The sequence below is a fragment of the Oncorhynchus gorbuscha genome, linkage group LG15, assembly GCF_021184085.1.
Source record: "Oncorhynchus gorbuscha isolate QuinsamMale2020 ecotype Even-year linkage group LG15, OgorEven_v1.0, whole genome shotgun sequence".
Classification (NCBI taxonomy): Eukaryota; Metazoa; Chordata; class Actinopteri; order Salmoniformes; family Salmonidae; genus Oncorhynchus; species Oncorhynchus gorbuscha.
In genome coordinates, this window is record NC_060187.1 from 38,004,400 (window position 1) to 38,031,842 (window position 27,443).

The 27,443-nt window shown below is 43.4% G+C and overlaps 1 protein-coding gene across 1 annotated transcript; it reads left to right on the forward strand.

Annotated features, from left to right (window-relative positions):
- The first annotated feature begins 5,590 nt into the window (after positions 1-5,590).
- On the forward strand, positions 5,591-19,248 carry LOC123997247 (zinc finger and BTB domain-containing protein 7A-like). The gene is given in 6 exon segments (XM_046301412.1): positions 5,591-5,596; positions 6,751-7,290; positions 7,977-8,015; positions 8,017-8,685; positions 8,688-8,893; positions 14,960-19,248. Coding segments are annotated over 6 exon segments (1,869 nt in total). The 3' UTR covers positions 15,369-19,248.
- The last annotated feature ends 8,195 nt before the right edge of the window (positions 19,249-27,443 follow it).

Sequence of the window (27,443 nt, forward strand, 5' to 3'; positions counted from 1 at the left end):
TACCGGTTTAACCACAACATATCGCTGTAATGGTCATTAAATAAGAAGGGAACTACTGTAACTACTGTAATGGGAGAAGCCCATCTATCTCTCACAGATTTTAAGAAAAGCCCAATTGAACTGAAACAAAGTTGACGTTCAGGTCCAGGGTTCCCCAGCTGGCGGCCCAGTGGATTTATTTGGCCCCCCAAGTTTTCTGAGAAAAAGCAAAAATATAGAATTATTGTTTTTGTGAATTTTCATTGTTGGACATAAGACTGTAAAAGCACCAAGAAATTGGCTCAAAGTGATTTTACATTTTGGAAATGTGTTCCGAGGTATTCCCACGCATAATAGAGAGATGTGATCATATACATATGTAAGCAAGGTTGGAAATGATTGTTTTAGTCAAATATATCGATTTGGGCTTCTTGCGGTCAGTTTGCAGTCTGCAAATGATTTGTAATTATGTTCCGTCCCCCGACCAACCGTTCAAGAAGAAATGATCCCGCAGCTGAATCTAGTTGATGATCCCTGTCCTAGTCTTGCGTTGGATCATCCCCGAAATCTAATCTTGATAGCGGCTCTCAACGTTTGCTTGGCGCAAGCGCAGGGGTTATTGTTGAGTGATGGTGGGGGAGGAGTGGGATCTGCAGCAGTAAGTAGTGGTTTGACTTGCAAAGCAGCGCTCTGCGTGCGGAGTGGGACCCAGTGAACTAGGCAGGCAGCTCTTGGTCGGCGGCGGCCCTGGGAACTGAGACGGTGTGGTGCTGCAGCCTCTCACCCACAGCCATGAATAAGTGATAAGGAATGTTTCAAGCCATGAGAAGGTGTCAGGATCAGGTTTGTTTGTACAGTTTTTCCTATTTCTTTCTTGGGTCATCTTTGTGGGTTATTCCTGGCCTGGGCCTTTACTCTCCCTATAGCTCCTGTGTAAAGGACATGACAGAGCAGCTGGATGCCTCAGTGGACTGTATTATGGGCTGTTTTAACTACTTTCAGCCTCTTCTCCCCTCCACAGAGCTGTGTGTGACCCAGGGTCAGGCATGTATGTCCTGGGGATAATGTGTAAGCAGGATTGCACCAGGGACCAGCCCAGCAGCCTGGTGCAGTAAACAGCAGCATCAGTGAGAGCAGGTTGACTCGACTTGAGTCTCTGTAGGCTCACCCAGGATCTATTTCCACACTGTGAAGGACGTGACCGTTATCCCTGTGGTTGCCCTCTCTCTCTGACTCTCCCTATCCCTCTCTCTCTGCCCTCACTCCCCTCCCACAGCATATTCAGATGTGAGTTGGAGGATAATAACATTTGCCCATGTCAGACAGGGCAATTTTATCAGGAAGACAATGGAAGAGGTTGTAGTGGCGGTGTGGTCAGTTGCGTATCAAAATGGTAGAGGGTTAAAGGAGAAAGAGTAGGCTAACTGGGTTTGAGCCAAAATGAAAGGCCATTGTGTCATGAATAAAAGACACACACTACTCTGAATGGGACCAAGTGGGACAGTATTATTTGCATGTGCAAGGCTGCAAGCTTGTTGTTTTAAGATTACCACGAGACAGATGGACCGGTTTTCCATACTTAAACTGTGTATAAACACTTTTCTATTAGATACACCCATCTAGTGCCAGGTCGGACCCCCTTTGCCTCCAGAACAACCTGAATTCTTCGGGTAACTGAACCTTTGCTCAATTGGTATCAAGGAACCGAACATGTGCCAGGAAAACATTCCCCACACCATTACACCACCGGCACCAGCCTGTACCATTGACACCAGGCAGGATGGGGCCATGGACTTATGCTGTTACGCCAAATCCTGACTACTATCAGCATGATGCAACAGGAACCGGGATTCGTCGGACCAGGCAATGTTTTTCCACTCCTCAATTGTCCAGTGTTGGTGATCGTGTGCCCACTGGAGCCGCTTCTTCTTGTTTTTAGCTTAAAGGAGTGGAACCCGGTGTGATCGTCTGCTGCAACAGCCCATCCATAACAAGGCGTTCCAACATGCTGTTCTGCACACCGTTATTTGCCTGTTTGTGGCCCACCCTTTAGCTTCCGCTATTCTTGACGTTCTCCTTTGACCTCTCATAAAGGAGCTGTTTTCGCCCACAGGCTGCTGCTGACTGATGTTCACATCGTTCTCTGTAAACCTTAGATGTGTGTGAAAGTCCCAGGAGGCCGGACATTTCTGAGACACTGGATCCGACGCGCCTGGCACTGATGATCATACCACGCTCAGTCGCACGTTTTGCCCATTCTAACGTTCAATTGAACAGTAACTGAATTCCTCCATACATTTCTGCCTGCTTTATATAGCAAGCCATGGCCACTTGACTCACTGTAGGAGAAAACCATTTTCTTAAACAGGGTGGTGTACCTACTAAACTGGCCAATGTGTGTATGTCACACATGAGTTGACTGACAGGTCTGTTTTAACGATTTGAATCTTTGTCAACAGTATTGGAGTGGAGTTAATAGCAGAGTAAGGGCAGTTATGTTCGTAGTGCCCAGAGTTGACTTCTCAGAGAGCGTTACCTAAGTATGACCTGTGGTTAGTGCTGACACAGTGCCAGAGTTCTAGGTGTGGAGAGAGGTGGAGCTTTGTGAGGAGGTGTGGGAAAGAGCCGAGCAGGGGAGAGGAGAGGCAGCCAGGTTGAGCAGGTCTAGTGTACATACCAAGAGGCTGGATCTGAAGGAATGTCATTTGAATGCATTGCTCTTCTAGAGAATAAACCCCCTGGCCTCACCCCCTGCTGGGTCTCCCTGGCAGATGGAGAATGGAGGGGCTGGCTTTTTTGTGTGTGTGTAAATAGACAAATCAGGGAGGGCTTGCTTTGCTGAGCCCCCCCTCCCCTCCCTCCCCCACGCAGGCAAGCTGCAGTCTATAATTTTAATCCCCCCTGCACACGTGAGCGAGGGGACAGCCTTTCCTGAAACTTGGCACACAGTACAGGGTGGGGTAACCGGCTCAGACTGGATTGACAACCTCCCTTTTTAATAGCGATCCCTTGCAGCTTGTGCGTGTCATCCTCCAGTGGGGTTTTTCCACGGGGTCTGTAACCGGCAGCCTCCCCCTACCCTAACTGACAGAGCGATGCACAGCCCCGCCTCTGCTCCTCCTCCCAGCATGCACTCTGATCCTCCCTGCTCTCCCTTAAACTGCCCTTCACTCTCTCTCATGGTAATAGGTTCAGCAGTGGGCCAATATATCCAGCGTTCCAGCTAATTCAACACTGAAGGATGTATGCCATAGCTATAGTTTCTATTAGATTGGTCTGTAAATACAATGTCTGCCAATAGCTGATGGTCAGTGAAATCATGGTAACTGTAGTGTTGTACGTTGATGATGTTTCAACATCATCATTTGGGGCCTGATGTTTAAGGTATAAAGTGACAGACATGACAAGAGGTAAACTGATTATGCACGTCCCAATTTCGAAATGGCATTCTACTATTACAACTTTCAAGAGTAAGTTGAAAGCCGGACTGAGTTCATAAAAAGTGTGTCATACTGTGGAAAACTTTGGATTCTTCACAGTCACCAGCCCATAATAACTCTGACGTGATTTAATAGTTGTTTGATCTTTAGTATCAGAGTGAGCAGAGTCAAAACCGGTCCATTACTTGCAATGACAAGCCACGGTATTGTGATATTAGTGAGCAATGTTTCAATCTGTAAGGACCAATGAGCACTGATGGGAAGTTCATTAGAGCATATCTAATTGGGTGTCAAATGAAAGCTGAGTCTATATTTTTGAGAAATGAAGGCATAGTTGAAGTCGGAAGTTTACAAACACCTTAGCCAAATATATTTAAAATCAGTTTTTCACAATTTCTGACATTTAATCCTAGTAAAAATTGTTTTAGGTCAATTAGGATCACCACTTTTATTTTAAGAATGTGAAATGTCAGAATAGTAGAGAGAATAATTTATTTCATTACATTCCCAGTTGGTCAGAAGTACACTTATTTAGTATTTGGTAGCATTGCCTTTAAATTGTTTAACTTGGGTCAAATGTTTCAGGTATCCTTCCACAAGCTTCCCACAATAAGTTAGGTGAATTTTGGCCCAGGGCTTTGTGGCTCAGGGCTTTGTGATGGCCACTCCAATACCTTGACTTTGTTGTCCTTAAGCCATTTTGCCACAACTTTGGAAGTATGCTTGGTGTCATTGTCCATTTGGAAGAGCCATTTGCAACCAAGCTTTAACTTCCTGACTGATGTCTTGAGATGTTGCTTCAATATATCCACATCATGTTCTTTCCTCATGATGGCATCTATTTAGTGAAGTGCACCAGTCCCTCCTGCAGCAGAGCACCCACACAACATGAGGCTGCCACCCCCATGCTTCACGGTTGGGATGGTGTTCTTCGGCTTACAAGCCTCCCCCTTTTCCTCCAGACATAACAATGGTCAATATGGCCAAACAGTTATATTTTGTTTCATCAGACCAGAGGCCATTTCTCCAAAAAGTACAGACTTTGTCCCCATGTGCAATTGCAAACTATAGTCATGCTTTTTTATGGCGGTTTTGGAGCAGTGGCTTCTTCCTTGCTGAGCGGCCTTTCCGGTTATGTCGATAAAGGACTCATTTTACTGTGGATATAGATACTTTTGTACCTGTTTCCTTGTGAAGACATGGTCCTTTGCTGTTGTTCTGGGATTGATTTGCACTTTTCGCATCAAAGTGCGTTCATCTCTAGAAGATGTGGAGTGAAAAACTAAAGTGTATGTAATCTTCCGACTTCAACTGTACATTAAAACACAATGTTGATGAAAAGACCCCTGCCAACGAATATCAACACTTACTGTATATTTTGTTTTGGAGAAATAATTTACCTTAAAAATCATTGCCTTTTGAGTCTTGTAATTCCGTTTCCGCAAACCTACATATCTTTAAGATATTTTGTCATTTCTCTCTCTCATGAGGGAGGACAAGGAAAGTTCACAGAAGTAACAAGGAAAGGTAGACCTACCAATTGTTTTTCACTAATAATAAATCAGTAACGGAATTACTATAATTGAATTGGCTACAATGGGAAATCATAGTTGCCAAAAACCACAGTTGGTTCACCTGTTACTGTCCTCCCTTCCACTGGCATACTGTTATGTTCAGCTCATAACTTTTCTTTCTGTCGTCTGGTGGTCAAAGCAAGACTGAAAATAGTCTGGACAACCTCCCTCTGCCTCTTCTCTCTCCAGTTAATGTCACCTCTCCCAGCTCTTACTGACAGGTACCATTACAGCTACCACCTACCCTCTTTCCATTTACCGTAACAAGCATCCTCAACCACTGAGCACCGACTGATCCCGGACGTCCATGGACGTTGAAAAGTAGTTGAAATTTGGTCGGTTCCGCTCTGGCCGGACCAAATCTGAACCAACCAATACAGAGAACAGTACAGAAAAGTAGAGTACACAAGCAAAGTGAAATGGTCAGAGGAAAGTCAATTGTGTGAGGGTGATCAGTGGGTGTAGTCATTCCACCCATTCTGTTGCAAAATATTTCTTAAATGGAAGCAAACGAAACGGGGAGGAACCTAGAAGAATTGATCCAATAGAAACGGAAGGTTTTGTAACGGTTTGGGCTAATGATTACACCCCAGTTAGATGCAGGTGAGAGTGTGCAAGGTGGTATTGAACGGGTCACTGTCTTTCACCTTGATTACTCTCATTTGTCTCTTGACCTGTGCACTTATGTTGTAAACTTTAATTCATAGCCTAGGTTGTAGCAACCTCATGGGTATTGGGCAAATTAAAGTATCATGTAGTAGCCTAAACCTGTCAATGTTACATTGAACTGGTGAATGAAATATGAATGACAGTCATCCAATATGCTGTAATAAAAATCATCCTACCTAATGCTGAATGGCACTAACCAACACTGTACAGTACTATACAGTTGAGTAGAACACATGAGTACAGTGTTATGTAGTGTACTGAACATATTTACTGTACTTTACTGTGAAACATGGATATCTATGACTGGTTCAGATTTAGTGTGGTCTGGACCAACCAAATGTGGTCTTATTCGGGGAGGAGCTCGTTAGAATAACAACCAAATAGGCAAAAGAAGGATATTGCATATTCCCTACCTTCTGGATACATCACAATGAAGATAATTATATTCATATCCAGAATGATGCATTTCTGTATAGTACAGATCAGGAACCATGATCTAATTCTGTTACCGTAATTCCATTAACGGTTGTAAATCCACTGCACTTACTGTAGTTCAATAACCAAAATATACTTTTTTAAAAAACTCAATATACCATAGCTGACACCCCATTCTTTCTGCAGGCATTTTTTTTAATTTTAATTCGGAGCAGATATTTAAAGAGTTTTTGGAAAACGTAGTCTCATAAAAAGGGGGATTTTACCATAATTCAATTCTGCCAATAAATATGTTTTTGTGAAATGTTCTGTGTACATTGTTCAAAGTAGTCCTTGCGTATAGAGTTTTACGGTTTGTTTAACTTTTTAAAGTATAAAATTGGAGTCAGACTAATTCCGTAACTGTGAAATTGCCCACATGCAACTCTTGCCAATGTTATTTTCATGTGTTGTCTCCGGTGTGATGGCTGAAGCCTGTCGGAGCACATTGAAATTACTGTAATTTCAAAATAACCCCCAGCCCTTACCTACCGTGCATTGCTACTGTAATACTGTGCCTACCCAATCCTAAGGAGTATTACCTAGCAATTGAACTGGGCATATGTGTGTCTTAAAGACTGAGAACTGATCCTCTCCTTCTCTTCCTCCCTCAGACAGGCAGACGGACAGACGGCAGGACGGACACGCGGGCGGCGGCTGTGATTGGCGGCTCGGCGGCAGGCTGGTGGAAGATGTCGTCGGGAGCCGGTGGGAGGGGTGGGCGGCGGCTCAGGGGTGGGGGGGGAGGGGAAGCGGCGGAGGAAGGCCCAGTGGGCATCCCCTTCCCCGAGCACAGCGCAGACATCCTGGGCAGCCTGAACAAGCAGCGCCTCAGCGGCCTTCTGTGCGACGTGCTCCTGATCACCCAGGAGAAGGAATTCACTGCCCACCGTTCGGTCCTGGCCTCCTGCAGCTCCTACTTCCACAAGTTGTTCACCTCGGGCCCAACCGCCAGCCAGCAGAACGTCTACACCATAGACTTTGTGGCGGCCGAGGCCCTGGGCGCCCTGCTGGACTTTGCCTATACAGCCACGCTAACGATCAGTCACACCTCCGTGGGAGACATCCTGGCTGCCGCCCGCCTGCTGGAGATCCTGCCCGTCCAGGAAGTCTGCACTCACCTGCTGGACACCAAAGTGCTCCTCTCCCCACCGGTAGGCTGGTCATCATGACAACACTATCTTAACATTCCGTCGACAGTCTCTGTCCTATCATTACATCCCATCACATGGCCTTTACTAGTATGTCCTGCGGGTAGATCTGCATCGAAATATAGTCACTTAACAAATGATTTTATCTAAAGAGACTTACAGTTAAAATACATGTATTCAGTACGACCTATGTGGAAATCAGTCAAACCTCTCTTGTTTTGAGTTATAACTATTGCGTTGTAAATGCCATGCTGGATTTCCATCCAACTGCGCCGCCACAGACCACTTACCACACAACCTCTGTCATCGCGTCACTCTACCAAACAAACACTCCATCATCAGTCTTTGGCCATCACATAGTCAGCACGCTTACATCATGCTCTTCATTAATCTATCTCTCTCTCACTCTCACACTGCCAAACACACATCCACACCCTGGGGTCACAATAACACTAAACATTTAACACTTACCCGTGCTGGGCCAACACCAGTCTGAGTCTCAGGACAGCGTGCTCTTTCACAAGCTGCATTATATAGACAAAGCATATTGCAGTTACATACTACGCTTCAAAATGTAGAATAGAAGTGGCGTGGTCATATTCATGGTCATGTGTCTTTCTGTTTTGTGTGTGTCTGAGTACGATTGTGAGTGTGTGAAAGTTATGAAATCCTGTTTTGTTTTTTCATAGGCGGGCAGTGAGCGAGGAGAGGAGGATGATGATGATGATGATGATGGGGGATGGTGGGAAGGGTGGAGGAGGATGGGGGCAGCAGGGGAATCGACTGCGGGCCCGGGAGTATCTAGAATACTTCCAGAGAGGGGCCCACTGGAGCAGCAGCTGCAGCACGCCAGAGCTCAGGGACATGCCCACACACCTGCACTTTAACCATGGCAAAAGGTCCCACAGCAATGGGGTCCCCGGGGGCCCCAGCGACTTCTGCTCTCCCCTGGACCTTGCCCAGGCCCCCACACAGGACCCAGATGATGAGGAGGACGACGAGGAGGACGAAGTAAAGGTGGAGCACTCTGAGAACCGCAGGGACATGCTGACCTGGGCCAGGGGGAATGGAGGGGGGCCAGGGGCCTCTTTCTACGCCCCTGCCCAGAATGGCCATTTCTTCCTCCCCACGAAGCCCAAACTGGAGCCGGAGGAGGAAGATGGCATGCGGGATGGGGAGAGAGGCTCGGCCAGCGCACTCCTGCAGCAGATGATGGACTCCATCGAGAGGCAGAAGGAGCGGGCCGCGGCCGGAGAGGAGCTGGGGGAGGGGGAGGACCCGGACGTGGAGTTTTACTTGAATTACTTTAACAGCACACAGCATGAGGACGCCGCCGTCTCACAGGGACTGCTGCCCCTCTGGGCGACACGGGGAGGCTCCAGCCAAGATAGAGGGGGAGGAGAGAGGGGAGGAAGAGGAGGAGGAGGAGGAGGAGAGAAGAGAGAGGAGGGGGTGGAGGGGAGAGGAAGATGCGCTCCAAGGCCTTCCAGAAGTGCCCAATCTGCTCCAAAGTCATCCAGGGTGCAGGCAAGCTACCCCGCCACATCCGCACGCACACGGGAGAGAAGCCCTACGAGTGCGCCATCTGCAAAGTGCGCTTCACCAGGTACGCCCCAATTAATGCACTGACCACCCATGTCACACCTACTCATGGTCAGGAAGAGGGCTGGAGGAAAAACAAGACCACTGTTGTCCCACAGCCAAGGACACTCCTGCTTAGCAATAGCTACTTTAGCCAAATGTTTGCTAGATGTCAATGAATTACTTCACTATCCTGAAAACAAAGTGAGAAACATTGTTGATAGCATAGGAAACAAATGATCTCCTAGATGTCCCTCCCCCGCCCCATGTAATAATATGGATCATTTTGCCAAGACCTTTCTGGAAAACTTTAGTCAGAGATGAACATATTTCTTCTAGTGAATAGGGACAGAGTGTCATAAAGATGTGTTTTATAGAGACGGGGCTCATGGCAAAGTCCTGGAATGTTAACGGGGGGGTGGTATAACAGGCTATCCGAGGAGGAGGCTGCTATAAAATGTTTGTTCTGATACAGGCAGTGAGGTTAAAAGCAGAGTGGTGCCCTATCTGTGCCAATGCCGTAATTTGTTTTGAACTTACTGATCCCTGAGTTTGTTGATTATTGCCCACGGCAGAACCGACCGGCATTCTCTCTCTCCCAGTCCCTAGCCAGTTAATGAAATCTGCCCCTGCTCAGACAGCCCAGCCAGCTACAGGCCAGTGTGTACTACAATTACTGGTTTCCCTGTATGCAATTTTTTTTTTTTTAGGGGGTAGATCATTATTCTTATTTTTTTAGGGGGTAGATCATTATTCTTAGTTTTTTAGGGGGTTGATCAGCTTTAATATTGCAACTGGATTGTAGCTTCCATCAATGTAACTGTCTGCATAATTTCCAGTCCCCCATATATTATTTTGTAAATATATACAGTACCAGTCAAAAACTGACACACCTACTCATTTATTTGTACTGTTTTCTGCATTGTAGAATAATAGTGAAGACACCAAACATATGAAATAACACATATGGAATCATGTAGTAACCAAAAAAAGTGTTAAACAAATCAAAACATATTTTCTATGAGATTCTTAAAAGTAACCACCCTTTGCCTTGATGACAGCTTTGCACACGCTTGGCATTCTCTCAACCAGATTCATGAGGCAGTCACCTGGAATACATTTCAATTAAAGGGTGTGCCTTGTTAATTTGTGGAATTTCTTTCCTTGTTAATGCGTTTTAGCCAATCAGTTGTGTTGTAACAAGGCAGGGGTGGTATACAGAAGATAGCCCTATTTGGTAAAAGACAAAGTCAATATTATGGCAAGAACAGCTCAAATAATCAGACAGATGACAGTCCATAATTACTTTAAGACACAGTCAGTCAATACGGATCATTTCAAGAACGTGGAAAGTTTTCTTCTAGTGCAGTCGCAAAAACCCTCAAGTGCTGTGATGAAACTGCCTCTCATGAGGACTGCCACAGGAAAGGAAGTCCCACAGTTACCTCTGCTGCAGAGGATAAGTTCATTAGAGTTACCAGCCTCAGAAATTACAGCCCAAATAAATGCTTCACAGAGTTCAAGTAACAGACACATCTCAACATCAACTGTTCAGAGGAGACTGCATGAATCAAGCCTTCATGGTTGAATTGCTGCAAAGAAACCACTACTAAAGGACACCAATAATAAGAAGAGACTTGCTTGGGCCAAGAAACATGAGAATAGACTTTAGACCTGTGGAAATGTATCCTTTGGTCAGATTTTCAAATTTGATATTTTTGATTCCAACCGCCATGTCTTTGTGAGACGTAGAGTAGGTGAATGGATAATAACCGCATGTGTGGTTCCCACCATGAAGCATGGAGGAGGAGGTGTGATGGTGTGGGGGTGCTTTGCTGTTAACACAGTCTGTGATTAATTTAGAATTCAATGCACACTTAACCAGCATGGCTACCACATCATTCAGCAGCAATACACCATCCCATCTGGTTTGTGCTTAGTGGGACTATCATTTGTTTTTCAACAGGACAATGACCCAAAACACACCTCCAGGCTATCTAAGGGCTATTTGACCAAGAAGGAGAGTGATGGACTGCTGCATCAGATGACTTTGCCTCAACAATCACCCGACCTCAACCCAATTGAGATGGTTTGGGATGAGTTGGACCGCAGAGTGAAGGGAAAGCAGCCAACAAGTGCTCAGCATATGTGGGAACTCCTTCAAGACTGTTGGAAAAGCATTCCAGGTGAAGCTGGTTGAAAGAATGCCAAGAGTGTTCAAAGCTGTCATCAAGGCAAAGGGTGGCTACTTTGAAGAACCTCAAATATATTTTGATTTAACACTTTTTTGGTTACTACATGATTCCATATGTGTTATTTCATAGTTTTGATGTCTTCACTATTATTGTACAATATAGAAAATAGTACAAATATATTAAACCCTGGAATGAGTAGGTGTGTCCAAACTTTTGACTGGTACTGTATGTACAGTTGAAGTCAAAAGTTTACATACACCTTCGCCAAATACATTTAAACTCACTTTTTCACAATTCCTGACATTAAACCCTAGTAAATATTGCCTGTCTTAGGTCAGTTAGGATTACCACTTTATTTTAAGAATGTGAAATGTCAGAATAATAGTAGAGAATGATTTATTTCAGCTTTTATTTCTTTCATCACATTCCCAGGTAGTCAGAAGTTTACATAGACTCAATTAGTATTTGGTAACCTTGCCTTTCAATTGTTTAACTTGGGTCAAACGTTTTGGGTAGCCTTCCACAAGCTTCCCACAATAAGTTTGGTGAATTTTGACCCATTCCTCCTGACAGAGCTGGTGTAACTGAGTCAGGTTTGTAGGCCTCCTTGCTTGCACACGCTTTTTCAGTTCTGCCCACACATTTTCTATAGGATTGAGGTCAGGGCCTTGTGATGGCCGCTCCAATACCTTGACTTTGTTTTCCTTATGCCATTTTGCCACAACTTTGGAAGTATGCTTGGTGTCATTGTCCATTTGGAAGACCCATTTACGACCAAGCTTTAACTTCCTGACTGATGTCTTGAGATGTTGCTTCAATATGTCCACATCTTCTTCTCTCATGATGCCATCTTTTGTGAAGTGCACCAGTCTCTTCTGCAGCAAGCACCCCCACAATATGCTGCCACCCCCATGCTTCACGGTTGGGATGGTGTTCTTCGGCTTGCAAGCCTCCCCCTTTTTCCTCCAAACATAACAATGGTAATCGTGGTCCACCAGTTCAAAAAAAAAAAATCAGACCAGAGGACATTTCTCCAAAAAGTAGTCTGACTTTTTTTATGGCGGTTTTGGAGCAGTGGCTTCTTCCTTGCTGAGCGGCCTTTCAGGTTATGTCGATATACAACTTTTTACTGTGGATATAGATACTTTTGTACCTGTTTCCTCCAGTATCTTCACAAGGTCCTTTGCTTTTCTGGGATTGATTTGCACTTTTCGCACCAAAGTACGTTCATCTCTAGGAGACAGAAGGTGTCTCCTTCCTGAGCGGTATGATGGCTGTGTGGTCCCATGGTGTTTATACTTGCGTACTATTGTTTGTACAGATGAACGTGGTACCTTCAGGCGCTTGGAAATTGCTCCCAAGGATGAACAACACTTGTGGAGGTCTTCAATTTTATTTTCAGAGGTGTGATTTCTTTTGATTTCCCCATGATGTCAAGCAAAGAGGCACTGAGTTTGAAGATAGGCCTCGAAATACATCCACAGGTACACCTCTAATTGACTCAAATTATGTCAATTAGCCTATCAGAAGCTTCTAAAGCCATGACATCATTTTCTGAAATTTTCCAAGCTGTTTAGAGGCACAGTCAACTCGGTGTATGTAAACTTCTGACCCACTGGAATTGTGATACAGTGAATTATATGTGAAATAATCTGTCTGTAAACAATTGTTGGATAAATTACTTGTGTCATGCACAAAGTAGCTGTCCTAACCGACTTGCCAAAACTATAGTTTGTTTACAAGACATTTGTGGAGTGTTTGAAAAACGAGTTTTAATGACTCCAACCTAAGTGTATGTCAACTTCCGACCTCAACTGTATATAATTTTTTTGTAAATATATGTTCCTCTATTATTTTCCCCTAACCCTTTCACCCCTCCCCTAATTTGAGTTAACTAATTGACAACACTTAGGCTTCTACTTCCAGTTTCTACATACTGTATAATCTTTTTTTCCATTAGTTATTTTTTGTTTGTTTTTATTCCCATCCTTTTGTGAAACAGCACAGTTAAAAAAGATATGGCAAATAGTCTTCAGAGATGGAGGGGAGGGGAGGGGAGGGGAGGGGAGGGGAGGAGAGGCGAGGAGAGGCGAGGAGAGGAGAGGAGAGGCGAGGAGAGGAGAGGGGAGGGGAGGGGTTGAGGGTAGTTTTCCCATATTTAAGAGCACCATCTCTTCCTTGAAACCATCCCCTTAATTCATTAATCAAGGGACTTGCATTGGAAATAGATGCACACTGGATATACCCAGGACCCTTTGCGCAGGCGGGCGGGTGGGCGTGCCTGATCTAAATGTGGCGTCTAAATTCAGCCGGTCGCCAGTACACTGAGAAGGGAAGGTGGTATTGTAATCTTAATCCTGTTTGATCAGGGTTAAGAGTGTGCTGCTCTCGCACTAATAAATCACTCCTCCTGCCCTTTAAATAATTCACCTCTGTCATTGTGCTACTTTGTGTCACTGTGTGTATAGAGGTGGGGTGGGTGGTGTGTAGTTTAAGGTCAGTGAGTGTATCTGCCTATACGTGCTTCGTTCACCAGCATTTTTTATTTATTGGATTTCCACCTTCCAGGTATTAGTGTGTGAAGGTATCTGCCCCAGAAATAGATTTCCCGTGAACCCAGCCACACTGAACGTTGAGCTCTGGGCCGGGTCTCTACGTGTGCTTTGAGAAATGTTGTAGATAAAGATGTGAAGTTTATGGTCTATCCTCAGATGACCTGGCTGCCATGGCAGAGTAAACAACCTGGAATGACTGAATGAATAAAGACAAAAATCTGTGTCAATCTCGCCATTTGGCAACCCACCCTTTAGGGGATTAATTGACACAGACAAACATTACATTAATCCAGTCATATTTCACAATGATAATTATTCCGGTGTTCTGTGCAGTGCACTCTGCATAAAGACTGAAAAAGAAACAATAATTACCATTTTTATTTAACCTTTATTTAACTAGGAAATTCCGTTAAGAACAAATTCTTATTTTACAATGACGGCCTACCCCGGCCAAACCCTCCCCTATGGGAGTCCCTATGTGATTGTGATACAGCCCAGGATCGAAACAGGGTCTGTAGTGGCACCTCTGGCACTGAAATGGAGTGCCTTAGACTGCTGTGCCACAAGGTTATCCAAGCGATAATATCCTTAGTGCAGTAAAAAGTACGAAATAAATACCTGGGAGTGGTCCATCAGCTGTTATAGTGAAGGAGATAGACACAGGGAGACAAACTGCCTCCATAGGCATGTTCACCCAAGGCCAGGGATCATCAACTAGATTTATCAGCGGGCAAAGCTGTTATTGAGTGAAGGGTCAGGGGGCCGGAACATAATGGCAAGTCATTTGTAGACTGCAAATTGACCGCAAGAAGCCCAGAGATAATATTTGACTAAAACATAATAATTTCAAACCTTGCTTACATTTGTATGAGATCGCATAGATTCTCTTTGGAATACTTTGGAAAGATTTCCAAAAATGAAAATCACTTGGGGCTGATTTGCTGTTGTTTTTACAGTCTTATGTCCAACAATAAACAAATGGACTAAATCAATCACTCGTGGCCGCAACCCTGCCCACGCCAAACACCTTACTTTAAGATCACACGTTCCTCAATATAACCAGGTGTACTGTGTCACATATTGCAAAGATAAATAGCTACGTTTTGGAACATTTTATACTTTTTATCAATGTCAATAAAGACATGGTTCAAATGGTTATTTTTCTGAAATATACAAGACAGAAATGGCTGTGAAAATGTGTATAAGATTGTGATTCTTATTGTTTGGTTAATAGTAGTAGTTTACTTAGTACTTTAACTACCCTTGTTGCTATCAGAGTTCCTACTGTACTAATCAATTCTCTGTTGTCTTGGACTGAGCCTCTGTGTTCTTCCTCCGCAGGCAGGACAAGCTCAAGGTTCACATGCGTAAGCATACGGGAGAGAAGCCTTACCTGTGTACGCAGTGCGGTGCTGCGTTCGCCCACAACTACGACCTGAAGAACCACATGCGCGTGCACACAGGCCTGCGGCCCTACCAGTGCTCCAGCTGCTTTAAGACTTTTGTGCGTTCAGACCACCTGCACCGCCACCTCAAGAAGGACGGCTGCAACGGTATCCCCTCCCGCCGGGGCCGCAAGCCTCGGGTACGGGACCCCGGGCTCCTGGAGGCCTCCATGGGGCTGGTGGGCCCCGGCCCTCGCAGTGGCAGGGAGAGACGGCGCATGGAGGCAGCCTCGGCAGAGGGGGCCTCCAGGGTCCATGCACACAGTCCCCAGCCCCAGGAGAGGCCAGAGGAGCCGGGGCACTGAGGCAGGGAGACGGGGAGGGACGCTGGACGCCATAGTCATACTTGGCCCGTGGAGGGGCCGCTGCCGGAAAAAAAAAAAAAACACGCTAAGGCAAAAAACAAAAAACACAACTAACTATTTCTCTATAAACCAAATCAGGGTGTCACAAATCTAATATTTTCAGTTTCTTTTATTTCTTTGCTTTAGGAAACAGTAGACACAACAGACACACATGAGTCAGTGTTCTGTTCAATAGCAAAGAACGCTTCAAATCACACACCCATGATGTCTCCTTTCTGGGTCATGTCTGTCTGATCTAGGTTTTTATACATTTGGCAAAAATGCTTTATATGCATAACAAAACAACAGAAAGCCCTGAGCAAACTATGCAGTTAAAATAGGTTTTGAATTCAGAGCCAAACGATGAGGTGTCCCACACCTACTAACTGCTGCAGGGGTGAACGGAGTGTAATCTCTCATATTCAGATGGAAAGCAACCAATCCTTTTCTATTCTTTTGCAGTTCTAAAATGTACAGTTACCATAGAAACAGTATTGTCAGAATATGGCAATATATGCAAGATTAACTTACCCACACCTCTGATGCAGCTTCCTTTTTTCTAAAGGCTTCAGAAAGAATCAGACAAGGGTTTGATTTAAGTGTTACTTACTCGATAAAATATATTTTAAAAATCTATGGTTCATCTTTTTTAAATGTCGAGTCGAATCCACGTTTGGGGGGCTCTTCCATTGCAGGGGTAGGGAACGCGAGGGGAGGAGGGGGTGTGTTTCTGAAGCACTACCATGGCCATGGTGCCGTTCGGCTTGACCACGTCATTGACTCTTAGCCCTCACAACCCTGACATTTCATTTCTATTTTCTTTTTGATTTGTCTTTGTTATTGTCGTTTGTCCCTTTTTTGAGTGACTGCTTTGGGTACTTGACACTTTACATTTGTATACATGCGTGTGTGTATATATATAGATATACACATTAGGTGGTGATGATTTAATGCGGAGGTATATTAGCTTACCAATCGGGGTTTCCTTCGGCTTGACGTCAGATTTCTCACAGAGTGAAGCTTGTGGGTAAAAGAGAAAGGAAACTATATGAATGTTAGAATATATTGAATTTGTGAAATGAAACCCATTGGTCCTAAACTTAACACTTGATTGAGATGTATATAGAGTTCCTGCCTGAAGGTAGAAGCGATACTATGTGGTTAACTTTGTGCAGTTCTGACAGGATCTGTCCTCTAACCAACAGCAGGTTGAAAGAGGAAAAGCAGGGATAGACCGAGATATATACGTTTGCACAGCTTCACTAAAGAGATCCCACAGAGAGAGGTATATTTAAAGGAGGTTGTTGAGAAAAGGTGTGTGTTAGTGCTTATTCCAATCTTTTTTGCCCTAGGGACCACGAAACCATGAGGCAACCTGTGTGATGAAGAGAGCAATAAATACCTGTCCAAGTTGGGAGGCCAAATAAGCACACAGCTGCAGGGTGAGGCAGGTTGAGGGGAGGGGGATTTCACAATGTCTGTTGCATTCCAAAATATAATCTCCCCGGCACAGCCACTTTTCCAGGCAGAACGGGTTCAAATCAGACGTTTTCTCTCTCTCACTTTAGTTCTCCATCGCCCCAAAACCAGCTTGTGGAGTACATGGTATTATAGAGCCCTGAGTAGAGGAGGTCTGGTCGGTGGCTGACCGGACTGCTGCTAGGTGTTGGTGTGTGTGGCAGCCAGGGTCTTTTCTCTGACTCACTCACTAGACTTGGGCTGGGAGTGTCAGCAGCTCCTCCAGTTGTGGACACGTTGAAACATGCTCCCCAAACTGCCAGTGCACTAAAAGCCAGGCAGCCATTATAGTGGGTAAAAAAACATGAGGGCAGCCACCAGAGATCGTGGGGTGTTGCTCCACAGCCTTATGACGTGTGTTTGGAAACGGCCACTGGTTCACATAGATCTGAACACGTTTGTCTTTGTGTTTTGAGTCGCTTGGCTTGTCAACTCTGTGTTTTTAACCATACTTGTACACTGGTTTTGGGGCAAAGGAGAGTGTGCCGTGCCGGTGACTGTAGATTGAATTCCCCTGCCATTGCTGCAATGCTGTGTCCTGAGTATCAGTCTTTTGCACCTTAATGGGAAAGAAGCAGGTTCTGAATGCACTTTGTTACTGAGAAAGGCACTTTTGTCAAAGAAACGGGTACTTTGAAACAAACTAAGGTGAATTAGCTTAATATCCCCATCGCAAGTGGTTCCGTTAAGCTTGTTCTCTGGTTTTGTTCAGTTTTTGACGACAAGCTGCCAAAAAAGAAAGATGTATGCGTGTTTCGGGTCTCTTAAGAGAAGTCAGGCGGGTTCAAAAAACGAACAATGTTTTGTGACCTTAAAAACATTTTTTTTAAAGACAAAATAACCCCATGTAACTGATTGCACTTGAAGTTAGGTTTGGTAAAACAAGCTCTAGTGAGTTGTCTATGTTCATGTCTTAATGCAGAGTGGGGGGTGTGAGTGTGTGTGCATGGCTGGAGGGTCTCAGGGCAAGCCTGGATAAACAAACTCTATCTCCACCCATCTGTTCACCAGCTCCCTTCTTAGCTCCACATATTATCACAGAGAAGTGAACGCAGTCAGACACTTTCAGACCAACTGCACGGCAGATAGACCCTTTTCCAAGTAGTGGCTAACTAACGGTGTGTGTGTGTGTGTGTGAGTATACTTGAAACTTCCACACACCCCCAACCATCTTTTCCATCACTTTTCACTGCTGTGTATTCTGTTGAAATCCTTATTTCCCTGGGATGTTGACTCCTTCTCTTAGAAGAATGCAAATCAATAGTCTGTCGGTATTTGATATACACAGGTCAAGTAGAAGACGAGGAGGTAGATGAGAGGGGTTGATATGCATAGCCTGACAGCCAGGAGCTCAGGGTATAGTCATGTATATGAATAGGTCTGATGAAAGAAGCCGTAGTCAGGTGATCTGTTAGGGGTTCTAAGTTATCACTCAAGTATATGTAGCCATCAAAACGTATAATGTTCTTGGGCCTTAATATTGGGATTTCACGTTGTATTCCTATTTGATTTCTTTAATCTTGGTGAAGCCAAAGCTACCCTGATTGTACATTGTACACTCTTATAGAGTTCTCCCTAAATTGCTATTCATGTCTTGTATATGATATAAAGGTATGAAAGTAATCCTAAACATATCCAGAATGAGACCACCTCTGACCAAGCCACACACCAACAAAACCCACCCCCTTGATATGTATGCAGGAAATTGTGTAGAATCAGTTCACATTCTCTTTATTTCCGTGGACTAAAATCAATGGTGTAGATGGAATAGCTTCTCTTTTATGTCTTTATGTTGAATTCTTCTTAAAAAAGGTGTCCCTACAGCTTTTCACTTTTTTCTAATCAACTTTATGGCTGTTTTGTGTGTGGGTCGGGGTATAGGAATTGGTTTAGGGAGGGTATTTTCTGAGTTCGATTAAAGGGGTGTTTTGGTTGGGGATATAAAGCCTGATAGCACTGGAAATAGTGCTTTAGCTGAGACAGCGAGAGTTTGCACTAAAGTCCTTGTCCTACTAAAGGAAGGAGGGCGTGAGACCTCAGCAAGGCCCTTGAGTTTCTGTGAGCACAGGGTGTTATACACTCAATGGTCCAACACAGACAGTCCATCCATTCCCCTAACCAACAGACTTAATCATGTAGAGGTTCTTCTGAGAAGTGTACCAACATTACTTAACCAAACCAAAAGAGAAAAAGACTTTGATAAGTCGTCACAACATGTTGGATGTATGGGATTTGAATACATCAAAACCTGAAGGTGCTCTGAATGTTTTAGGATGGTACACACAGAGGAGACAAAACTGTTGTCACAGCTATTATATATATATATATATATATATATATATATATATATATATATATATATATATATATATATATATATATATATATATATATATATATATATATACAGATAGATAAAACTGTTGTATATATATGCATGCTGCCTCTGGGAGGTAGTATGACAACCCTCTGAGCAGTGTGTTTAGGGTCTAGATGTATTCAGGTGTCCTTCAGTTAGAGTGAGTGTTCCTGGGACTCTCTGGCCTGGTCTGAGGACTAAGCTTTGTTTAATTGGTCCAGTAGAAGTCTGAGGCTGGGCCTCCGTCTAGCTCCCAGGTGGACATGGGTCATGGGCAAGAACGGGACTTAAAACGGAAGGAATGGAAGAACCTTTCTCTCCCTCATTCTAATTTTAGAGCGCCTTACACTGACTTCCACATAGTTTGAGTTTAAAATGTGGATGTTGAGTGTGGCTGTAAACCTTTCCATACTGAACATTGGGACGATTGGCAGGTGGGGGACCGAATCAAAATACAATATATATTAAACTGTCTGGAAGTTGATCTCTAGTGAGCCACACTCTCAATCCAACTCCCACTGTAGTGTTTGACCAAACTACTATGACTTACTTGAATGAATTGGTTATTGTGAGAAGTGTCCCTGTGAGAGAAACATACTACTGGGTGATGTAGTGGTGTAGCTCTCTCCTCCTTCGTGGTCCTATGCTCCCATTCCTGCTGAGACCTCCCAGCCTCTGCCCTAGACCACCGTTACTCCAACACGTTACGCTGAGATGTCTCACATCTCCTTAAAGAGAAGACGTATCGTTGGGGATAATCCAAAATCCACCAGATGTTTTGTTACTAATTCACTATGACAAAAAATAAAATGTCTGAAAGCATTAAAAACGACACAAAACATTTGATAACAATTATGATTGTAATAATCATGGGACAGGAGTGGGTGCTGGTTGGAGGAGAGTGTTTTGTAAGTGGTGCTGCACACCTGAATGTCCAGGCTGGTGAAGCACAGCAAGTTGAGGATGACATATGTAGTATGGCATAATGCACAGCGTGGCACTGGCACTTACACAGCCATCCCTGGGGCCAGAGAGGCTGTTGGCTGGTTGGTTGGCCAGTTTAGGAGTTTCTCTACGTCAGTGGGCTACAATGGTTTGCACAATGTGGGAGGGTCAGGATTGGGGTGGGATGGGACTGGACCAAATTGGTCAGCAGCGACGACATGGGAGAGACTAGATCAGGGTTGCGGTGCAATGGTTCAGGTTGCCCCATCTTGTTGTGTTTCACTGGGAATGATATGATGTAGCAAAATTGTGGAACTGGTGATGGGGAATGTTGATCTATTTTTCTGTGCTTCTAAGTTGAAAAACAACACTGAAATACATGGTGTTCCTGTTTCTGTTCAGTTTGTGGTTTGATTCAGAATTAACATCTCTTTCTTTGCCTTCCATGTACAATTGGCAAATTGTACCAATGTTTAAAGATAATGGTTTTCAAAACAAGGAGTGAGGAAACGGTTGGTTCCCCATTGCCATGTGACTGACCCCCCCCCCCCCCTTACTATTGTTAATGTTGATTCAAAAGCTTGTCTGTGGGAGGGAGAGTGCTGAGAAGTGTGTGTTAATCAGGTTGAAATGTATAAAAGTAGCTGGGGATAAGAAGCACGGGGGGGGGGGGTGGTTCTCTCTCCAGACCTTGGTGTCCACTTTTCTTCTGACTGGCCTTTGATTACAGATCACAGGCCCTCAGCAGGGGAAGCTAGGAGGCAGAGGGGGGGAGAGAGAGAGACTTGTGGTTTGAAGTCACCAACCAATAGAGGATACATTCCATAACTTCATACTGTAATTTCCACTTTTGAGTCTTGGCGTGGGGAGACGGAGGGGGTGGAAGGAGATGAACAGTCAGCGTTTTACAGCCGAGTGTTTCAATCTGTCCGTCCCCCCTTCTACCACCCCCAGTCTGACAGACAGGCAGTGAGTTGGGCCTCTCCAGACCTGGCCATCCAACTGCCTGTCTGTCTCAGCTTCTGCTATTGTAACAAAGCACTTTGCAAAAGGCCATCCAGAATATTGTGTGCTGTTGTTTTTTTGGTTATTACTATTGTTATTATTCTTGTTTATATTTTTGTTCTCATTATGGATGATTATTTAAATGCAAAAACTTCATGAAAAAATGAAAACTTGAATATTTGGGTTTAGGTCCATTCGAGCTGCCGCCCCACAAGGCCATACATACACACACTTCTGGCACACACACTGTCTCAGCTGATAGATAGATACTCTGAGTGGAAGGGTAAAGGCAAGGTCTCCCTATCTCCACATACAATCTCAAATATATTTGGAAAACAAGTCATATAAAATCATTGGGAGAGTTGCATTGCACGGAAACTTCCATAACATAATCTTTCTGAGAAGGCGAACTGTGCTGTACTACTTAATGTCAAACATGCAGATTTAAAGCTGTTTTATTTTGTATCCCTCACATCATTTACACGTAGTAGCCACATTAATGTATGTGGTGTCTATGCCCTACACTAGTGACCCTTGTGTAGCTAAAGTAAATTGCTGGATCTGGTATAAAATAGACACAACCAAATGATTATGCCATTTTTTGTCACCTTTGGAGTTAATGTTTTTTACAGAATCGATTAATTGATTGGCCTCGATAGATGTTTTTTTTTCTTTGTCAAATCAAAATTAGTTTCAGCAAAATATAGTATGCAGACATATAGCAGGTGTGAGGGAGAAGAGTTATTATCATTGTAGAATAATTTCTGACTGTAAAAATGACAATAATCATCCATACTAGTTTAGAACTCTGCTGCACATTTGGGGGAGGCAGAATATTTCCTGTCAGGCTTGGATGCTAAAAACCCTATCCTCTTCTTTAAAGTCATTTTCCTTAAACATCGGCTGTTAGTGTCTGTTGGAAGTTATGCGGGATAGGTGGTTTTGGAGATTTGCACTTTTGGCTACAAAAATAAATTGTGTTGTATATGAGACCACTAAATCCATACCATCTAAACCATATAATTTAATTTGTTTCGGTTTTTGTTCTGTTTTTCTTTTTTTAATATATCCAAAAATGTCTGTTGTCCTGGTTTAAAGAAAATAAGATCTTTCTATTAAAAAAACAATGGTTGCGACTTTTTGTGTGCATGCTCGTGTTTGTTTATTACTAAGAAAAGCCAGAGAATGCATTCAGGTGCAAGTCTCTGGCTATTGTCACATCAAATGTCAGGCAAATTGTTTCTCTTTTGTTATCCCCACACACTAAAACCACATCAAGTAGCCTTCATAATTATTCATTCCTCATCAAATATGATCTAAAAACAGTTCAAAGTACTCTAATAGTTTACATACATGTGTACATTTACAATGTCTTACATGTCAATATTTAGTCAATCTGCTTCACTTTAAAACGGTCCTACTGACAAATACACAATCATCCACTTGTTTGTGAATTTCAAATAATTTAAGAATATTATAAACTACACATGTACTTAATCTATCAATGTAGTATCAAATAAATTATTACAATATTTTATTTTGGTATGAAGAGCTCCCACAACTTTTTTCCACATGCAGTGCTTAGGACGTCAGTCCCCCCCCCCACAAGATGGCAGTATACTTTCTAAAATGACACACGAGTACTAAAAACTAGACACCTTTAGTAACTTGCTACTGCACTTGTACTACACACACAAACTGCTGCTTTTCATTCTACTGGATCCACCACCGCGGAAGCAGACCCATTCAAATAATTTACCGTATTTAGCTACTAAAGCAAATAAAGAAACACCATTATGTTTTTTGATACTTTTCTAACATATTCTGAAGTGAAATGTGTACTTTGACACTTAACATGAATTCCTCCCTGTTTGCTATGGTCTTGGACCCTGCAGTGTCCACTAACACTCTTGTCTTTCGGTGCCTGATTCCTTCAGGCTTTCCTGTGGTGAGTGAGCGGGATCACGTGACAGGTCGTTATCCCGACCCAAACGGCCCCGCTAGGATACACTTGGGGAAATTATCGTTAGGAAAAAGACGGTCCTCTCTTCTCTGTGACCCGGAAACCGCTAAGTGGTCGAAGAGTGTGTCAATTCGTTAGTATCAAAACGGCGGGGTCCCCACCTCGATAGCCACCTTTCATCGAGCATACTCCTGTGTATCCTACCGCGGAAGTGTTTTGAAATCGGCCACACCCCCTTTGAATCAGCTTTTGTTTTGCCAGAGGAAAAACGTGCACACGTTAAAACAATATGCAATTTATTGTTTTATCTATAAAATGTATTGCACAACTAACTTTGTTTTTAGCACTTTACACATCTATTTGGGATCCACCCATGTAAACGTAATTTGCCTAATGACGCTTGAGTGGAGAAGGACCTTCTCATTTCAAGCAAGCCATTTCCATCCACGTTCACTCTCCTCGCTGACTGAGAGGACGAGGAGAGATGACGGAGGAGGTGAGCAATGTACTTGATAAAAGGCCCATGTGGCTATATACACCATATATACAAAAGTATGTTAACATCCCTTCAATTAGTGGATTAGGCTATTTCAGCCACACCCGTTGCTGACAGTGTATAAAAATTTAACACATCCATGCAATCTCCATAGACAAGCATTTGCAGTAGAATGGCCTTACTGAAGAGTTCAGTGACTTTCAATGTGTCGCCATCATAGGACGCCACCTTTCCAGCAAGTCAATTAATCAAATTTCTGCTAGAGCTGCTCAGGTCAACTGTAAGTGCTGTTATTGTGAAGTGGAAACTTCTAGGGGCAACAACAGCTCAGCTGAGAAGTGGTTGGCCACACAAGCTCACAGAACGGGACAGCCGAGTGCTGAAGCGTGTAGAATGTAAAAAACGTCTGTCCTTGGTTGCAACACTCACTACTGAGTATCAAAATGCCTTTGAAAGCAACGGCCGAGCAGCTGCACACAAGCCTAAGATCACCATGCTCAATGCCAAGCGTCAGCTGAAGTGGTGTAAAGCTCGCCTCCATTGGACTCTGGAGCAGTGGAAACGCGTTCTCTGGAGTGATGAATCACACTTCACCATCTGGCATTCCGACAGACAATTCTGGGTTTGGGGGATGTCAGGAGAACGCTACATGCCCCAATGCTGTAGGGATGGTCCCAGGATTCCCCCAGATGTGACGCTTGACATTCAGGCCAAAGAGTTCAATCTTGGTTTCATCAGACCAGAGAATATATTAGGTGCCTTTTGGAAAACTCCAAGCGGGCTGTCGTGCCTTTTACTGAGGATCTGGCCACTACCATAAGGGCCTGATTGGTGGAGTGCTGCAGAGATGGTTGTCTTTCTGGAAAATTCTCATATCTCCACAGAGGAACTCTAGAGCGCTGTCAGAGCGACCATTGGGTTCTTGGTCACCTCCCTGAACAAGACCCTTCCCTTGTTTTTATTTAATCCATTTTAGAATAAGGCTGTAATGTAACAAAATTTGGAAAAGGTCAAGTGGTCTGAATACTTTGCGAATGCATTATATGCATCCTATCCTCAGCTCGTGATTTAATACTGTAGGAACATGTCCAAATTTCGACTTATTCTTCATCTTCATTGAGAACATCTATTTGGGATTTTTGAGTATAATGATGATAGTGTTATTCAGGAATGTTTGAAGCTAACATAATCTATTAAAACAAAACATGATGAATGGAGAAAACTCATAGTAAATTACACTAAAACCCATGCATGAATACAATGAAGTGCAGAATGTCTTTAGGCTTAACACGATTCTAATTCTCACTTTTGATTCTTGGCGTGGGGAGACGTAGGGGGGTGGAGGGAGAAGGACAGTCAACATTTTACATCAGAGTATTTCAATCTGTCTGTCAAGCTTGGACGCTACAAACTCTGTCCTACTCCGAATACTTGTTTTCCTTAACAATGGCCATCAGTGTCTGTTGGAAGAAGCTATACGGGGATAGGTGGTTTTGGAGATTTGCACTTTTGGCAACAAAAAAGATTGTATTGTACATGAGACCACTACAAATCCATATAATTTAAAGTCTAAACCATATAATTCCATTTGTTTCAGTTTTTGTTCTGTTTTCTATTTTTAATATATATATCCCAAAATGTCTGGCGTCCTGGTTTAAAGAAAATAAGATATTTCTATTATCTAAATTTAGTCTAAATCTGCTTCACCTTAAAATCATCCCACTGAAAAATACAGAATCATCCAACATGTCTGTGACTTTAAAATAATTCATATTATTATAAATTACACATGTATCTAATCTATCAATGTGGTATCAGAAATTATTACTATATTTTATTCTGGTGTGAAGAGCTCTCACCTCAACTAGTTTCCAAATGCAGTACTCGGGGAATCAGTCCCGCCACAAGATGGCAGTATACTTTCTATAATGACACACATGAGTACCAAAACTGTCTCTAGATCCCAGTGCTTGCTACTGCATACACGAACGTGCTGCTTTTCATTCTGCTGGATCCACCACAACGGAAGGAGGTCCAGCCATGCTGAACATTCAAATACTGTACTGTATTTTTACCCACTTAAGCAAATACATAAACACACCCCCATGATGTTTTTGGATGCTTTTTATTCTTACATTCTGAAATGTGTGCACTTTGACTCTTGTTTAACATTCATTCCTCCCTGTTTGCTAATGTCTTGAACTCCGCCATGTCCACTTACACAGGCCTGCTGTCTGTTCTCTGTCTTCGTGTGTCTGTCTGTCTGTGTCTGATTCCCTCAGGCTGTCCTGTGGTGTGAGCGGGTTACGTGACAGCTCATTAACCCCACCCTAACAGCCCCAATCCAGTCCCCAGGCCCAGCTAAACCCAGCCCCACCCACCACACACACACACTAACACACATCTAATATTCCATTAATGACAGTTAAGCAGACTTAAACCTTGTTCACACTGCCGGCCTTACTGCTCAAATCAATTTTGGAATACTGACTGTCCAAACAGCAAGTTACAAGTGACCAAATCGGGTTTGTGTGTGTTCAGACAGCAGTCATTTGCTGGCATGGCTTCACAAGTTGTCATAGCTACGAAGGGTGGATGGTGGTGTAGGCTGATTGGTGATGATGCTCATGGTTCCTATCACTCAGAAGTTAAGCAGCAAGCTAAGGTGACAGCAATACCTGCCATGGATGTTTCCCAGTTGCTTTGAATGTTCAAAATCAAAGTGTCAGAACGCCTTTTAAAGCCTTAAAGGAGAAGGTGAATTTCAAATTGAGTCATTTTTGGCTAGCCTCAGCAGTCAACTGGATAGGTAGCTGTTCAGCTTTCTAGCACATTCACTCATTTGTTTGTAAACAATTATCAAGCAAGTTAGCTACCACATGTTCTTGTCAAACTGTCAACAGAGTAGCAAGCAACAAGATATGCCAAGTAACAGTCTGAAAACCACTTCAGGGCAAATAAATCAGATTTGACTGTTTAGACACAAGTCGCATAGCCAGAAATCAGACTTCGAAGGTGGTTTGAAATGTGGCTTCAAATATCCGATTCCATGTGCTTTTTGGCTGTTCAGACTGCAGGAAAAAGAACATACTCCCCCAAAATTGGATTGGAGTCATTCAAACCAATGTGAACAAGGCTTAAGAGCCCACTGTGCGAATGTGTGTGAGTGTGTTTGCATTCTCTTGTGTTATTCATGTGGTTATACAGTATATGCTTCCTAGCTTTAGCCCATGATGTCATACATTTTTATTTGATTTCCTACATACTGTATTGGTCATGTACATAGAATTGTAGACGTTAGCAGGTAGCCTAGTGGTTAGAGCATTGGGCCAGCAACTGAAAGGTTGATGGATCGAATTCCCGAGCTGACAAGGTAGAAATCTGTCATTCTGCCCCTGAGCAAGGCAGTTAACCCACCCACCGGGCATCAAAGATGTGGATTTTGATTATGGCAGCCACCGCACCTCTCTGATTCCCTTTTCACACGTGCAGCAAAATGCTTGTGTTTTCTAGCTCCAACAGTGCAGTAATATCTAGCATTACAAAACAATACACACATAATCCAAAAAGTAACAAAAAATAAATGAAGAAATATCAGAACGAGCAATGTCATAGTATGTTATATAAATGTATATATGGGGTGTATGGACAGTATATGAGTAGAAAAGGTATGTGCAGCAGAAGTTATATTGGATGAGCCAAGACTAGAATACAGTATAAACATATGAAGTTGGCAAAACAGTATGTAAA